Source organism: Ixodes scapularis, unplaced genomic scaffold (assembly GCF_016920785.2).
Source record: "Ixodes scapularis isolate PalLabHiFi unplaced genomic scaffold, ASM1692078v2 PGA_scaffold9__187_contigs__length_104089568, whole genome shotgun sequence".
NCBI classification, from domain to species: domain Eukaryota; kingdom Metazoa; phylum Arthropoda; class Arachnida; order Ixodida; family Ixodidae; genus Ixodes; species Ixodes scapularis.
Genome location: NW_024609884.1, coordinates 19,873,013 through 19,891,207, shown reverse-complemented (window position 1 = coordinate 19,891,207; position 18,195 = coordinate 19,873,013). Strand labels below are relative to the sequence as shown.

Sequence of the window (18,195 nt, the reverse complement as noted above, 5' to 3'; positions counted from 1 at the left end):
AAAAGGCACAGCCACGTAAGCAATACATGCCCGAACTTGCTACATTGATGCCGAAAACTACCAGGAAAATTTTCGGATTAGAAGCCAGCCCTGCAGCTTCAGTGCACATGACGTATGATTACAAGACAGCATCAGTCGGCCAAAGTTGCCACTCGACCAAACTGAACTCCGACGTGCCAGGAGCGTCATCCGACAACAAGGTCCACAGGTACTACGACTGAACGCCTGACACGAGACTGTCGCAGAAAGAACTCGTTATGGAACCATTTACTAAGAATCAATAATTTTGTAATCAAGTGGAAATAAACATATTTGATACACTAACCAGGTAAACATATTTCCGCTTGCCTTCATGCCTTGAGAGTCTACACACCGAGAATTGTGTTCACTGCACGCTCTGGACCTTACGAGGACACTCGCATCTCTGACCCTTCAATATTAATTAATGGGACATACCAGACTGGCAGACTTGTAGCATGGGGCTGCACTCGTTCAACCTTTCCTGAACATGTGGTGCATCCGAAAACCAACTCCAGTGATGTGAAAATGTTATTTAATAATTTATTCCCTCCAGGGGCCTTTGTAGGCATTCCAGAGAGGATACTTAAAACTACACACATGATAATAACATTAAAGCACACTGCTGTAACTTGTTAATTGGAAAAACAAAGACCGCTCTGAGCATATAGTTTAATAGTATGTGTTGATGCATTGTTATATAGCAGGACGCTTCCTATACGTATGACACAATAGACCCTTTGCAGAACCCCATCAAGCAACACAACTGTCACCATTTTTTTCGGCGTAAAGCACACAAATGGGCCCCAGTTCACGTCGAACACTAATGCAGCATTCGAGTCCAATAGGTGCTGAGCCGAATTCACAGGGATGGCAGACATAACATTCTTGTCGAACAAATGCCTAAAGTATGAAAGCCTAGGGTAATTACAGTAGTAGCTACTGTAATTTGTTTTATCAGAATTTGGCAGACGGCAAAGGCTACGGTCTCGGTGAGTCAGTACACACATTGGAGAGAGACACATGACAACATATCACCAGAGTGCTCGTCTGCACAGATTTATCACACACCTTCGCTCCGTGTCTCTGATTTGCTCGAGGGGGCTGTGGCAGTTGGCCTTTTCCAAGTTACGGTGATGTATTGAAGAGACCGAAAGGAATGGTAGTCAACATTTTTCAACAAGACTGCTCTCCAGGCAAGGGATGAACACAAATATGAATCATCTTATCCAGGTAATTAGAACAATTAAATAATTGACCGACTAATACAACGCACTCTTGATGGAAAAGAGTATAGCTGCAATAAATCCTACAAAACAGAAAAAATGCGCAGTTAATCTATGCATGCACCAAAACAGTTGTTCTTATAGCAAGTCGAATAGCTTTGAAGCAGGTGCCTGCAACGATTTATTCTTCCCCATACTCAATAAAACGCCATCCTCGTAGCTGAAAATAAGGCTGCACTTCGCACTCACACACACACACAAAAAAAAAAAAGGAAGAAAAGCGATCGAATGTACAATCGTGGATTAGCACAAAAGGTTAAAATCGCAGGAGCTTCCTCGCTAAAAGTTGCTATGGTTGTTCGGTGACGGAGGGCTGAAACAACTTCCCTTAGGCCCTAACGCGACGTATACATTTCGCGTAGATTCTCAGATATTTCAACGTTCAAACAAAGCTAAGAGAATGCAAAAATTTCATGTTAAAAGCACTCAAAGTTCTATCGGTCCTCGGACACATCCCGCAATCCGAGCACCGGTACGGCGATGCAGAGCTGATGCTGTCTCACAGGCGTTAATATCCAGATGATCCAGAGCGATCTTGCGCAAAAACGGTATAAAGTCGCATTCCTTCATATTTTCACATTATACCTGCGTCAGCGAGCACGAAGAAGCCCGAAGTCGTCGGAAAGCAGCTGCACATCACGGCTACCGCGCACCGAACAAACTCGCATCCGCCAGCTCTGGGCGCTGCCATCTTACCTGTGACGTCACGGCTCTTGGGAGGTCACGTGACGAGTGGTCACATTTGCGTAAAATATGGCGGCAACCGGGGGGGTGCCACTTCCGAACTTCCGGTTTATCACTCTAAGCCCCTCTACCTCGTTGGGCCCGCCCTATGGGAGAATACATGGAGATCGACATAACACGGCTGATTAAAAAAATAACGGCGAGTTCACACTTTTCAAAACTAGCCTGTCGTGAAGTTAGTAAAGCGCTGAACACTTTATCAAAGTTTGAATAATATCGGATGCGTGTGCAAATTTTGAGAAGGCAATTTCCAGGGCAATGGCGTTTGAAGCAGACGATGTTTGCTCGCAGCGGAGATGGGCTTTTCGGGTTGGCCGGAGTGGGTCACGTGAATGGTGTGACGTCGCCGTGTCGTCTGCTGCATGATGCCGCTCAGGCAATTTTTTAAAAAAAGTTACGTCCTTGCATGGCACAAAACTTATCGCAAATTATTCTAAAATGTTTCATTATTATGTCAAAAATGATTGCCATTCCGTACATCCCCACAAAACTGAAGGAACAACGATTTTCTCACGTTCTCCATGCATTTCTGACCGCAGTTGGAACCTCCGGGCGTTCGCCGCTAGTCGCCGAGAGACGGCGTTCTAGATTGCGCTACTCTGCTCCGAAGGAGCTATATAGTGCTCTATCTGATCTCTACGGTAGTCACGGTAGTGGCTGCTTTGGCTAGCTGGATGCATAACTCTATGGCTGGATGCTGCCGTTTCCAAGTTTCGAAATGCGCGTTTTCCTCCTCCTTTTACAACGCTCTGTGCTGGCGGCCATAATTTTTTTTTTTATCTTGAAATTAACGTTTTTAAAGAGACTCCAGCAACGTCGCAGTTTTATCATGGTGCATTATAAACATTGTGAATTAAATACGCTTGGACGTGTTTCAAAATTTACTCGATCTCACTCCAGGCCTTTGCGTTCGAAAACCAACCCACTTCCAGCACTTCCAGCGCTTCCAGCGTCGCCAGCGTCGCTCTATCGGCTCTATCTGTGTTATCACGTGACACGACCCGCCGGAGTAGCTCGGATCTTATTTGGGTAAAATTTCCTACTTCGTTGAAAATTTAGAACACACCTTTCGTAATCAATCATTTACAAAAAATATAGCGAATTAATTAGCGCACTACCTTTATGGCGGAGTAGCAAAGTTTAATGGTGGAATGCATTTTTGCTGGTTTTGCTTGGAATAGCCGGGGAGCAGTACGGCAGTACCGGCTGGCGCGGTTGAAAGCCGGTCGTCGTTCGGAAATAGTTTCTTCTTTGTACGAAAAAAAAAAAAAAAAGGCGCCAACATGTCGGAGATTCTTCTGAGTAAGAAATTCTGAAGGGATCCTGCCGTGCGCCTGGTATGCCTTCCCTTGCTGAACTTTCGCGCGACGTCAGTGGTATTTGTGATGCAAGTCGCCACGCACGCCCTTTTGATTGTGCATGCGTGCTATCAGCCGTGTAGCAAGGCTTGCTACCCCTCGGACTCCGTGTGCGCTGGATAGCCCTCTAATTTGCACGGAGCCGACGTCCCTGAAGTAGAGTCAAGGTGGTCGACACGTCTCCACAGCGAATCTCTTGAACGAACAGCTGTGCAAGAAGTCCGCAGCTATGGAGAACATCATCACCTCACCGAATGACACGAGGTCGTACCGGGTGATCACCCTGGCCAACGGTCTCACGGCTCTTCTAATCTCGGACCACAAGGTGAGGGCACCGTCCTCCCACCATTCTTCGTCTTCACCCAACTCATCTCAAAGAGTAAGCCACGAGCAGCTATCAGTGGTCGAGGAAGCTCCTAAGGATAATGGCTGCGCGGTAAGCTGTTTACCGCTGCCACCAAAGATCAGCATCGCGTCCTCTATTGCGAATTACATCACAGAGAGAAAATACGAAGACGTCAGTCATGATAATAAGAGCCATGGGCCGGACGTGTCGGCAGGGCGTTCATGTTCTCCAGATTCTCTCTTGCCACTTTCCGACGAAGGTTCTTCCGACGAGAGCGCTAGCGACGATGAAGACGCCAGTGGTCCCGACTCGGAGATGGAAGGTAACAGCGACACGGAATCGGGCCATCCTTCTCAATCGGAAAGCAAGCCCCTCAATACTAAGAAGGAAAAGATGGCAGCAGCCGCTCTCTGCGTTGGAGTCGGGAGCTTCCATGAGCCGAAGCATCTGCAAGGTCTTGCACACTTTCTCGAACACATGGTGTTCATGGGCAGCGAGAAGTACCCACGAGAAAACTACTTCGATGCCTTCCTTAACAAGTATGGCGGAAGTGACAATGCATATACTGAGTGCGAGAAAACTGTCTACAAGATGGAAGTTCATCAAAAACATCTTGGCCGGGCCCTCGACATTTTTGCTAACTTCTTTGTTGCACCGCTTATCAAGGAGGAGAGCATGGAAAGAGAACTTCAAGCCATCGACAATGAATTCCAACTGGTGCTACCATCAGACTCCTGCCGTCACCAGCAGCTCCTGGGAAGCATTGCTCATGAAGCACACCCAATGCGGAAATTTATGTGGGGGAACACCAAGTCTCTGAAGGAGGTTCCTCTGACCGATAATGTTGACGCTCATGCTGCACTAAGAAGTTTCTTTGAAGAAAACTACAGCCCTGAGCTTATGACACTGGCTGTTCAGTCAAAGCATTCTTTGGATGATCTGGAGCAGATGGTTAGCAAGATCTTCTCTGCTATCCCCAAAAGGACAGCCAAGAGTGAGTTGACAGGTTTCCTGCCTCGTGAGCCTTTCCCATTGGAACAGTTCACAAAACTGTACAAGGTGCAGCCAGTGAAGAAGGTGAACAACCTGTCAGTTACTTGGGCATTGCCATCCTTACTCCACGAGTACAAGACCAAGCCTCTTGAGTACATTTCTTATGTTGTGGGCCATGAAGGTGCTGGAAGCATCCTGGCATACTTGCGAGAGAAGTCGTGGGCTCTCAGCTTGGTTGCTGGCAATGAAGGAACTGGTTTCCATCATAACTCTACTTGCTCGCTGTTTAATGTTACCATTTCTCTCACAGAGGACGGTCTAAAGCATATCGGTGAGGTGTTGACTGCTGTATTTGGCTTTCTTGCCATGGTTCAGCGAAAGGGTCCAATCGCGAGCATTTTTGATGAAATTCGTACTGTCTCGGACAACAACTTTCGCTGGTGCGAAGAAGAGAGCCCCTTGGACTATGTCGAAAGGCTCTGTTCAAACATGCAGCTGTACCCTCCTCAGCATTACCTTCTTGGCGAGACCTGTCTTTTCGAATATGACCCAGCAATAATTCAGAGCTGCTTGGATATGCTGGTTCCTCAGAAGGCAAACATCATGATTATCTCTTGCCGGTACCAGAAGCAAGGAATCTGCACCCTGAAAGAGCCGTACCTAGAAACACAATATTGTGTGCAAGACATTCCGCAGGAATGGATATCCGCATGGGCTAACTTGACGCCGGATCCCTACTTCGACGTGCCCCAGCCGAACAAATACATTGCTACTGACTTCAGCCTGAAAGAGGAATCTGATTATCAGTCTGAACTACCTGTCCAAGTGCATGAAACTGGATGCTACCGGTTGTGGTACAAAAAGGATACCAAGTTTAATGTTCCTAAAGCGTGTATCTACTTTCAGCTTATCTCTCCTGTCATGTACATGTCACCAGAGAATGCTGTTCTCATGGATCTTCTGGGAGACATCCTGCTTCAAAACATGAGTGAGGAGACAAATGCAGCTGTGTGTGCTTCCCTTGACTTCTCCATCTCTGTCCATGAAAATGGCCTAACCATACGTGTCATAGGTTTCAATGAGAAACTTCCTGTTCTTTTTGATGTCATCTTGCATCATTTGGCCAACTTTGAGGTTAAGCAGGAGCTATTTGACAACCTCAAGAAGCACTTACACAAGCGGTACTACAATGACTTCATGAAGCCATCGCGTCTCTCTACAGACACACGTTTTTCTATTTTGCACCAGTGCCACTGGTCCCACATAGAGAAGCGCACCATCATCAAGGATGTGACAGTCTCATCATTGTTGTCCTTTGTGAAACTGTTCAAAAACCACCTCTTTGTTGAAGGGCTGGTTCATGGCAACATGACTTCATCAGAAGCTATTTCTCTGGCAGAGCTCGTGGTGAACAAACTTGACTGCAAGCCACTGCCTTCCTGCATGATCCCTGAGGCAAGGGTGATGAAAATCCCACATGGCAACTACTACTGCAGGGTAGCCTCGTTTAATCTGGAAGACCCCAATTCTGTCATTGTCAACTACTACCAGCTGGGGCCAGGTGATGTGAGTCAGCACGTGCTTGTTGAGCTCATGATCAACTTCATGGAGGAGCCATGCTTTGACACGCTGCGAACAAAGTCCCAGTTGGGCTACGACGTGAACTGCTCCAACAGAAACACCAACGGCATTGTCGGATTTACTGTCAGTGTGTCTTGTTCGGCTGAGAAATTCACCTGCACCTATGTGGACCAGCAGATCGAGGCATTCCTGGGTATGTTTGCCAAAAAGATGACCGAGTTAACCCAGGAGGAGTTTTCTACTCAAGTTTCATCACTTGTGAAGCAAAAGAACTGCTCGGACCTTTACCTCCAAGAAGAGTCGGACCGACACTGGCAGGAGATAGCATCCTTTGACTATCTCTTTGATCGACTGCACCGGGAAATTGAGTTTCTCAAGAACCTGTCACTGGAAGAATTCAAGAATTTTTGCAAGATTCTGCTTCCACTTGACCACCGCACAGAACCTCTACGACGGAAGCTTTCCATCCAGATTGTCGGCTATGGTGAAGCTGCAATTGCAGAGTCCAAGCCTTTTGGATCACTCTCCTTGGAAGCGTCATCTTCAACCACTGTGGATGTCGAGGACAGCTCAGTCAATCGAGCACTTTCTTTCGAGCGGTGCATTGAGCAGATGCATCATGTCCATCCCTGGAAGCAACCGAAGCAGTCTCCTGAGCAAAATGGCAACGATGACAGCAGCAGCGAGGACATCACATACTTGCTGCAGTTTCTGGAATCTGCCGTGAAAATTGAGGATTCAACATTCATTGGGGATGTGACATTGTTCAAGCGACAACTACCCGTGTACCCATTTGTAAGAGTAGACTCGTAGTGCCTTTGTCTGGAGCTGCACCAGTGAAATATGTCTGACTGTGGTCTATATTAGTTTTTCTCAATGAACTTTGTCAATGAATTGTTTGTGCTGCTTTTCAGAAAAGCTACAGGGTCTACTTTTGCTCCTGTTTGGTATTTGAATAGCATGAATGAAATAAGGTGCCTCTTGAGTGAGTGATAACTTGCTTTAATTAATGGGTTTATACATTTCTTCTTAGTTTCTACCTACACTGTGATTTGTTTGTACTTACAAAGTGTGCCTATTGTATTGTAAAAGAAACGGTAGCATTTCAGATCTATAGGCATTGTCTGACTCATTGATTTTGTCGGCAGGGAAGTTTGAACTATGTTTCTAACCACAAACAGATGGTGTAGCAGATTACAATCGACCAAGGAGTGCTTGTATGTTTGCTTTTTCTCAGTTTAAATGTGTGCTCTATATTGGTGTTTTGAAATATAGGGTTATTTGTACTTTTTAATAGGACAATTTTTTTATATTTTTTCACATAAGTCAAATAAAGTTTATAGCTTGGAAGTGCTTTGTGGTTACAGAGTGCACAATCATTGTCAGTAGCACTAAATTTTCTGGATAGTTGGGAAATTTCACACCTAAGTGTTGTGTGCAAGACTACAAATTAGTAGAAAGCTCAGTTATCGAAGTCTGAACTTACTGTGCTCGAATTTGCGGATAATCTACTGTTTAATATGTCACTGGGAGGTGACAAGTGCCTGCATAACTTGTCATCTGGAATGGCTGCTTAATTTGCTTATAAAACCTACAAGCAAATACATCAACCATTTGGGATTGATGTATTTTCTTGTGGGTTTTATAAGCAATTGCAAATGACAAGTTATGCAGTTACCTATCATGTTCGCCCATTTAAGCACCTCCAGACGTCAATTGAAGCAGTTATGTTGCCTCCGACTCTCTTTAATATAAAATACTCAAGTTTGTTTAAAAATGACAACAATTGTAGCCCGCTTGACTTCCAACCAGAGCATCGAGCAGGCATTGCTGGAAGGCTAATGAGATAGGGAAATAACCGCCCGAGTGCCCGTGAGCAGTACGAAATTAGCTTTAAAAATTTCCAGGCGGACAAATATAAAGCAGTTTAGCGGACAGAAGGCAGACACTTGCAGCTCTTCAAATTAGCAACAGTTTTATTATGACGGCGGGAAAGAAAATAGCAGGAAAAATAAGAGAACCGAAAAGTGATAGGAGTGGATAATTCCTTGGATTATATAATAAAAAAAAAAAAAAAGGAACATTGACTTGGCCGGCGCTAGGAAAACATATATGGCAATGGATGTATTTTTGCATCAATACCTTTGGTTAGCAAGAATCCTTTTAAAAAGCAAACAGTACACGTAGGATGAAATGCTAGGAATGCCTACAGCATGCGCTCAGTGCCTTCCCGCTGTGGCTGTGCATACTTGAGGTGCCTGTGTTATGGAAGGCAGGAAGATGCAAGAAGCTCGTGCTGGCTCGTAAACAAAAGACAAGGTTACGAAGGTTGAACGAGAAAAGAAAGGAGGTGGCTAGAATTGATTTCCGGGTGATAATTGGAAGATTATAGAAAAAGAAGGAGCTTCAGAAAAATTACTTGATAAAAACAAAAATGCTTTAACGAAAGAAAAAAAAATCTTATTTCTTAAGTTTTTTTTATTATATTTTATTGGTTTCCTATTCCCCGAAGCACATTTTTCTATATTTGTTTACAGACTATTATTTTCAAGGCTCCTTCTTTCTTTGTAACCATTTAATTTATATGTTTTCCTTTGAAATTGTTTATTAATGCACTTTCTTTAATACCTTTTGCCAAATTACCCAAGCATCAGGGATAATACTGGGAAAGTAGGCGCACGCGCTGCATGCGCGCGCGCGATTTGTCGGTATAAATTATTCGAAGTAAATAATCAAAATGAGGTCTTGACAAATGCCTTGCAAAGTGCCATTTTTTTCTTTTTGCGTTAACAGTTAATGCTATGGACGCCAGGCGCGTGTAACTACACTCGCAGCATGGCGCTTGGGTAATTTATCTTGCTTTCTTTTCATAATACCCTACCCTTGTTCTTTCCTCGGCATTACACTCAAGTGACTTTTGTTAGTCTTTTTTTCCACTCGCCCTCATCCTTTGCACTATTGATGTTTTATAATGTTCCACCAGTTCAGCCTAGAGCCACTCAGTAAGTGCGACCAACTTGCCTATCAGAATATTTTGGAATAGCAAGACTTCCGCGGGAAATTTCTGTGATTCTCCACGTTCGAACGTCTTGATCTTCCGCTTCTCCACAGTGCACCAGAGTGTGGCGGAGAAACCACCTCAGCAAAACAAGTTACCGTTCGTGATTTTTTTTTTTTTTTTGGCAATTAAGCCACAGCTATATGGCAGTAATATAAGTGCTGCGCCAAGGTGCCATTTTTGCTAAGAATTGTGCCACACCTGCGCCGAGATAGGCAAAAAAAAAAAAATCGTATTCTTGGTCGACTCTAATATTGAGAGAAGCAGGAGGAAAGGAAAAGTGTACAAATATCTATTTCAGAGCGTCTCTACTCACTGTATAGTTTGTTTTACCTTAGGTCAGAGTACAGTCGAATGCTCGAACACATACCACCAAAAACACAAGCTAAAAAAGCAAGTCACGGAACATTCGCTGCACTTGATCCGTTTAGTCGATAAATGACTACTTACAGGAAGATGGACGAATGCCATGATGTCGCGCTTTGACGCTGGTTGATCCCGTTCGCTCGTAACATAGGCTGCAATTTAAATTAAGATGAAACGAAGTATTGAGAGTGCTCCTCAACTGCGCTGGTTGGTTGATGCGCTGGCGAATTGATCGCCGACATCGTCTCAATTTCTAGACGATGTCTGCGATGTGAGGAGCTAAAAGTTGTGAGAAGTGATAAGACAGAACCAGGGTCTTGTACTCCTGATGAGTTCACTTAATTATCACGTCTGCCGCATGCGTCCTTGCCGCCTCTCACCTGCGCACGCGTGTCGAGCTTCACCTCTTTGCACCAAATCTGTTTTCTTTTTTTTTTTTTTAAGGCGAAAGTTTTATATGTTCCATTACGGGAAAAGGCGTCGGCGTTCTGCCTGAAAGATGGCCATAAAAATACGCCATCAAGCACGCGCCGCTCAAGGTCAAAGCGGGCGCGCCTCAGAAATAAAACACAAAGAAAAGCACAGCGACGGAGATGCTTCGTCACGGGCGCCTGCGCAGTGGGGGATGTCACCGCCGGAGCGCCGTGTGCACCGAATACATACACAGCGAACGCAATACCGGAAGAAACAACTTGAATACGTGTAGAAACATCACTCGAAAACATTTCACCCGCGGGACTCCTTCGCATTCCGGCACGTAAACAATCTCAAGTGTCTTCGCTTTTATTATTATATATATTTTTTTAAATAAATTTATTTTGAAAGTAAAAAAAAAAAAAAATCTGCGCTGAAAAAACAAAAAATGTGGGTCTATACTGTAAACGACTAAATTTTTGCGAGGACCCAATTTTCGCGAATAGCCTAAAATTCGCGAAAAGTACGTCCCGCGAAAAATTGGGGCAATATCTGAACGCTACGGGAGCTACACTCGATTCGCGATAATTAGAACCCGCGAATAATTTCAAATTTTCAGCTTTGTCCCGATTCGCGAAAATTTGAGCCCGCAAAAATTAAGTCGTTTACAGTATTTGACTAAGTGGTAGTCAAGGTTGTTCCCGTGCAGCTGTCGATCGGAATAACAGCGAACTTTGACTTCACTGTGGTTTCAACGCCCCTAAGGAGCAGTGTCATTTGCCGAAGTGTTGTCGCCAAGGGTATTCATGCCAACTACTGTTCAGCAGGGTAACATGCCTTCTTTTATTGCAGAAATATAATTCAAGTTCCTAAATGCATGGCTTGATGATGTTATTCATTTAACAGATCCAGAAGTCTCGGCTCCAGGGCTTGCCACATCCAGTCCGCTTAATTCAGGTATGTCAACAAATTAAAAGTAAGGTTTTCAAAGCATTTTGCATTTATTTAACAAATGGGACCTTGCAGGTTCACGATCGTCCCCGCCATGGCCCTCAACCTCCACTGCTGCTCAGCAAGGTACTATAGAAGTTAAAAAATTATTTGGATTCATTTATTAATTAAGTATTTCTCATAGGGCTTCAATCCCCAGACAAAGCTCCAAGGAAATCTCGGAGCCTGTGCGCAGGGAGTACACCCCACGTACCCAGAGAGTAATTACGCGACTTCGCTTGTCGAACTCCCTGTTTCGGCAAATGCTCTGCAGGGCCAATGAGAGGCAAGACCGACTCAAGCAGCTTTCAAGAGCCGAGTTGGTGAGAAATGCTTCGAAGTACCTACGAAAAGAAGCCCTTGAGATCTTCCGGGTACAGCTCTACCTCCAGCTACTGAGCAAGTTTGGGAGAAGGTGGCCAGACAGTTTTAAGCCTTTTGCTTTAAACCTCTACTTTCACAGCCCCGAGGCTTACAAGTACCTGGCCAAATGATTGAGTTTGCCATCTAAGAGATCTGTTCAGACCTGGCTATCCGGCATAGCCATCGAACCAGGTCTCATACTCAGTTCTCGACACGGTCAGGAACAACATGAAGGACTGGCCTTTAAAGGACCGTGTGTGCACGATGCTGTTTGGCGAGATGTCGCTCAAACACAACTTGTACTACGACGTAAAGTGAGACTTGGTTCATGGCTATGCAGACAATGGAACGAAGAGATCATCTGAGATCACAGGTTGTGGTTCTGAGGTTGTGGTTGTGGTTCTGTCTGGTGTGTCGAAACAGTGGATACAATCCCTTTTATTCATCCTTGTATCCAAAACGCTGAACCCTGAAGATCCAGAAAAGATTATTAACATAATTGAGGACCTGGGGTCTGGTGGAGCTCTGTTTAAGACTGTGATCTGTGACCAGGGTGGGAGCAACCGCACAATGGCTACCCAGCTTGGAGTGACACCTGATCATCCTTTTTTCATGGTGGGGATGAGAACGTCGACTTCATGTTTGACACACCACATTTGCTCAAGTGCACTCGGAATTAAGGAAAGGAAACCTCAAAATTGGCAGCGAAATTGTGAAGTGGTCATACATTCATGAAGTTCATTCAAGCTCCCACCGTCTGAAATTGAAATCGGCTCCGAACAGTGGCGTACCAACTTGTTTTTGAGTGTGGGGGGGGGGGGGGGGGGGGGGGGGGCGGCAAACCAGACTTCCCTCCCCCCGAGCCGGGGGGCGGTGCCCTTGGTATCCCTCGAGCGCCGCCGGCCAGTGTTCGCCGCGCCCAGCGGCGGCTGTTTCGGGGGGGGGGGGGGGGGGGGGGGGGGGGCAAGGGCTTGCCCCCCCCCCCCCCCCCCCCCCCCCCCCCGGTTGGTACGCCCATGGCTCCGAAACTCACTGATCGCCATGTTAACCAGACGCCGTTTGACAACGTGAAGGTAAAACTGGCAGCTCAAGTCCTGAGTAACTCGGTTGCAGCTGCTGTTTTCACCTTCGCTGCACTGAACATCCGTGCTCCTGACTCCGTTTTTAACTTTTTACTGCGGAATTCATTAAAAGGATGGACCAGCTGTTCGACTCCCTGAACAGCATTGTTGTTTGTCGGGACGACAGCCGCAAACTCAGATATGCTTTAACGGCAACATCTGAGCATCATGAGTTCTTGAAGTCTTGCCTTTCATGGATTTCGCAGTGGAAATTCATCACTGCTCCAAAGCAGCTTCCCTCAATAAAGGGATGGCAGGTAACAGTATCTGCCATACTTTTGTTTTAAGAAGATGTTCAGATGTTCACCTGAACTGTGACACTGAGTTGCTCCTGACAAGAAGGCTTAATCAGGACCCCACTGAAAACTTGTTTGCAACAGTGAGGCAACAGCATGGCTGCAATGAAACACCGAAGGCGTTTCAATTCGTCACAGGACTGAAGCACATTCTGGTGGGCAAGCTCTTCAAGCTCTCCACACGGTCAAACTGCGAGGCTGGCCGAGCAGCCATCCTGACGGAGTTGAAGAGCTTGCCGGTGCCCATTCTTCCTAGCACTGTTGCCCCACTGAGTGATGAGCCGACTGATTCGGATAACAATGGTAGTTTGAGCGTTGGGGCTCTGACAGTCCGGGATGTTGTTGTATTTAAAATTTTCGCAAGTTCTATATACACTACTTAGATGGCGCCACTGTCCACCATTGCGCCCTTGTTGTCACGGTCGCGTCTCTATGGCGCTTGATCCCCGTGTTTGTTTACCTTATATAAATCAGTACGTGTTGGGACCTCGACCCCGCCTGACGTGTCTTCTCTTCTGGGCGTTCCCGCCCTTGGGCTCCGCCGGTCCTCGCCTTACTATCTCGTCATGTGAGACCTCGTCTTTTCCGCAGGTTCACGTAGGCCCTGCACTCCTTTTTATTTTCACAGGTGGCCGTCATTTACTACAGTTGTCGAGGCTAACATCCACTGCTATGTGGCAGGAAACACAATTGCGTGGTTCCTAAAAAGAACTGACTGCGCTGCCTGCTCCCCACTAATCCGTTGCCTGGAGGAGCCTCTCACTGACAACAGCTATTTGGTTATGTTTATGAAACCAGATTCCACAGCTGCACAGCTAGATTGATGTTTGCAGGCCAGCAGCTACTTGTGCAGCATTTGTCGATCGTCTTGAAGTGCTGTTCCTTAGCAAGGTTGAACGAGTTCTGCACTCGAAGGGTGTACTGAAAGCACTGGTGCCTACTCTTCAAGAGCAGCTGCTCTGCTCCTCACCATTTTGCAGCGATGAGTGTTTCAATACTTTTGTTAATATGTACTGCCAACCTTGCCTTCTGTGGCATCTCAGTTTTCTAAACAGAGGCCTCTCTCAGCCATGAGTCCTGAAGTTGTCTGCCACATAAAAGGCAGATAAGTTGTCATAATTTTTTTTTTTTTTTTGCTTTTAATTCAGTGACTTTTTTAACATGTTTGTATTATATCCTAAATACTTTTGTTTACTTCGACCTGTGGCATTTGGTCTCTGTGACCTTTTGAAATACAGTATTTGCTTACATCTAACAATCATCATTTAGTCTATCTATTTGCCCCCAACTTGTCAAGATTCTTTTTCCTCTGTGCTTGTATATTTTACTAGATATCGTTTTGTTAATTTACAATTGCCACTATAACTCCTGATTGTAGGTGCCTTTATTCATTTGTTGAAATATATTTTATTAATGTTAAATTACAGATTGAATCCTTGTACTTTTGAACATATTTAGCTTGGCGTTTTTTTTTCTTTTTCTCACGTTTTTATGTTTGGCACCTGTTAATTAATTCATGCTCGTGTACGTGTAAATATTTTTCTATTGTGTATATATGTATACCTTTACGTCGTTTTTTGTTCTCACTTTTTATGTTTGACTTGTGTTCATTTATTCACGCTCCTGTATACGTGTAAATATTTTTGTATTGTGTGTATATGTACCTTTACGTCTTAATAAAAACAATCGAGTGCTGTTTTGAAACAAACTAAACGTGTTCACTGCAAAAAAAATTCTGGCACTCGCCAAAAGCGCAACAATTGTTTGCACAACGCAAAAAAAAAAGAAAAAAAAAAAGCTTTTGGCAGCGTGTACCCCGCGGGCGCGCGCTTATTCCTTGTTAGAGTTCCTGTATAGCTACCTACGGTAGCAGAGTTGCGCATTCAGCCTCGGCGCGTGGCCGTCGCGCCGGCTTTCCCGCACGAACTGGATGCTTTGCTCCTCACGTGACTAAATTTGGCGAATAGCGGCGCCGCGCGCGCCGCCGCGCATGGAAAACAGGGGAGGAGGAAAAGGAGGTGGAAAGCAGGGAAACATTCGCCGGGGCAAGAGAAACGTCGGCGGAGCGACCGTAAAGGTGGCTTTCTTGCACGCCACCAGATGCTTTGCTCCTCACGTGATGGATATCGGCGAATAGCGGCGTGGCGGTGCGGGGAAAACAAATGCGCAACTCTGGCTCCCGTAGGGAGCCTATAGACCAACTCAACTCTCCGACGTCACGCCGATGTGGTGGCGCTGCTGTCGGCTCTGCGCATGCGCAGATGCTTCGCCTCGGGCAAATCTGGTTTCTGCGCGCGCGCAGTCCCCTCACCCGGTGGGCAAACGCGGGTTTGTTTGTAAACAGTGTGTTGGTCGATACAGGAACTCTATTCCTTGTAGACTTCTAGCGCCATCTATCGAGCATCCCCGGCCCCCCGGCGAACAGCTCTTTACATGAGGAAGTGACGTCACGCCGGGAATGTCACGTGTCTGGTACGCTTCGCTTGAGAAGGCTAGACCTGCGCACACCTGCTGACGCTCCAAGTACTCTGTAGACATACGTGCAATATCTGGCGGGTGCTCAGACGACTCTGCCAGTACTCGATTGATAATTTGATATACGCGATGCCCGGCGGATACTCAGCCGACTTTCTAAGTACTCTGTGGATACACGGGTGATATGTGGCGGGTACTCGGACGACACTGACGGTGCTCTATTGGCACGCGATGCCCGGCGGATGCTCAGCCGACGCTGGCAGTACTCCAGTGATATTGTGCTGGTAATGCCCCGCTTTTCAAACGATATTGTCTGGACATCGTGTGGACGGGAAGAACCGTATATTCGGAGTATTTACGAAGAATATTGTTTAGATACTCGCCTAATACTCTTGTGCCGCTTGGGCTATTGTTACGAAATAATTAAAACAAGGCGTGTGGCATATATCTCGAATTACCCGCGGCGCGAGCGTGTTGTGCAGTGAAAGTACAGTACTGTACCATGAAAACTAATTACGCCGGTGTTCAAATTAAAAAAAAAAAAGTCTAAAACAAAATTCATTTCTAGAAAAATTTCTTAGTGACAAGTAAGGGCTCTCAGGGCGGCGCCATTCTGTTCGACCGCAGCTCCCTCTCCACACATCCGGGAACTTTTGCAGGTTCGGCGGAATAAAATAAGGGAAAGGGCACGCGCCCGATTCCGCTAGCAGGTGACAAACCGAGTGCGAGCTGTTCTCCATCTTTGGGCTGTACCGGCGGGCTGTGCGGAACATCAAACTCTCGCTCGCGGCTGCCGTTGTGAAGTGGTTCGTGTTTCTGAAATATTTAAAGCTACTCCAGAATCTCCGTTTTTTTTTTTTTGTTTTTGTTTTTTTTTAGTAGCTGATAAGCTGGCCTATCTTTGTTCCGCTACTTCAGTAGCAGTGGCGTCAGCCGGCAGTACTACCCACAACCACTGCGTCTTTCGCGTCAGGGGAGCATGTTTTTATTTAGTACAGACTTCCCACTCATTTTCGCTAAAAGCTTACACCATTGCGACCTTTATATAGTAAAAAAGCTACTGCAACCGCCTTTACTTTTCTCCGGAGGGTACAGACCGACCACTCTGACATTGTTATCACATTTCTTTTTTTTATTTCCACGGCAGGTAACCGCGCAAATGGACCCGGTTAGTCGTTTTATCGGACATAGCATTACACGATCACTTTCACACAAAAATCCTCGCATTTATGCTTGAAATTTCCAAAGATTATGCGATTTTAATCCGAGTTTGCACGCCCGCCGGATGTTAGGTACAGCCCACTCGGCAAAGCAGACGATGCGCGGGGTGAGAGGGGGAGGGCATTTATCTCACTAAAACTGTGCAGCGGACGCAAAGGCAGCGCTGGGTGAGGGGAGAGTGGAGAGGGGAAGAAAAACGTCCTCTCCCCCGCAACGTTCCTAATTGTTGTCCTTTCTCCCCTCACCCGCCGCAACCCTCGTTTCCGTCCCGGTCTTCCTAGTGCTTGCCATTTCTCCCCTCATCTAGCGCTGCCTTTACGTTCACTGCACGGTTTTAGTGAGACAGTCTAATGAGCCGTCGCACATGTTTTTATTAGGAAAGCCTCGATTAATTTGTGTCTGAATCTTCAGAAAAGTAAGTTCTGGTCAACTTTGAGATGCCTGTTTTGGGAAACCTTTATCGTCCCTAAATAATTTGAAGCGTAAAATAAAGCAACAGCCCAGCCTAGAAAGAGTTTTGACATATATTCAAGGTCAACCGTGCTTTTAAGTTTTAAACGCCGAGTATGTCTCTTTTTCATCTTGTTAACTCCAGGGGAAAAAAAATACGAAAAGCTGTTACTTAATATGAACTCTGGCATCACACAAAAAAACAACCCAAGCATTTTTTTTATGAGTAATTGAGCTATATTTCATTCTAATTATTTAGATTTTTTTTCGGATATTTTTAACCTATATACCTATAGCTCGGGTTCACTGCAGAAATTTCAGAAAGCACTCACGTAATCATTTTTTTTTCTATCAAAATATTTTGGCGACAGCCCATATAAACTGTAGCAAACAACCACTTTTTTTTTTTTCTTTTTCTTTTAAGAAGTCGGCGATGGCCGTTATAACCGTCTGAGGACGTTTGTCATGGATGACCCTGCTGTGTTTTTACCGACGCTGTTCTATGATTGCTTGCAGCGGACGCTACGAGCACGGAGGTAGGAAGCTTTTGAAAGTGTTGGTCATCGTTGGGAACGTGTCCCTCCACCATTTTGACTTCACCTCTGGTGGCATCATGTCGCCTCCAGAAGTTTCCTACCTCCATGGCTACGTCCCAGCCAATGCAGCACTGTGAACGTATAACGTCACCACGAACCACGCGCACCCCGAAGGTCGCGTGACGCTCATACGGCGTCGGATATGCTTCGATGGCGCGTAACGTCCTTTGCGGTCCATTGGAGTACTTAGAGCGCACACAGTTTTCATCTGGGGATGGGGGACATCGTGCTTTTGGTTTTCCCTGTGTTCCCCTTTTACGGCAGTGTATACATGTATGTCTTCATCTGCTGTACGAGCACGACAGAATCGCATCACCGCCCGTAGGAACTAATCGAGAAACAAAAGCGTGTGTCCAGACTGCCCCGAACGTATACGTTCGGGAACGAACTATGTGCGTTGAAGTTTCCACTTCATCCGTGGACCCTCTATTCTTGACTTTTCTAGCCGTAACTCATTCGTTTATTTGGTTTTTCTTCTTCTTCTTCTTACAGCCGACTTTGTTTCGTTTTTTTATGATC

At 45.8% G+C, this 18,195-nt stretch overlaps 1 protein-coding gene across 1 annotated transcript; it reads left to right on the top strand.

Moving 5' to 3' along the window:
• Nucleotides 1–3,022: 3,022 nt before the first annotated feature.
• LOC8036153 (nardilysin) lies at nucleotides 3,023–7,676 on the top strand. Its single transcript, XM_029966404.3, has one exon. It carries the CDS (start codon nucleotides 3,636–3,638, stop codon nucleotides 7,137–7,139), a length of 3,504 nt encoding a protein of 1,167 aa, XP_029822264.2. The 5' UTR covers nucleotides 3,023–3,635; the 3' UTR covers nucleotides 7,140–7,676.
• Nucleotides 7,677–18,195: the final 10,519 nt, after the last annotated feature.

Bases quoted from the DNA above. Each gene is read 5' to 3' on its own strand.
- LOC8036153 (XM_029966404.3), top strand. From the start codon at position 3,636: ATGGAGAACATCATCACCTCACCGAATGACACGAGGTCGTACCGGGTG.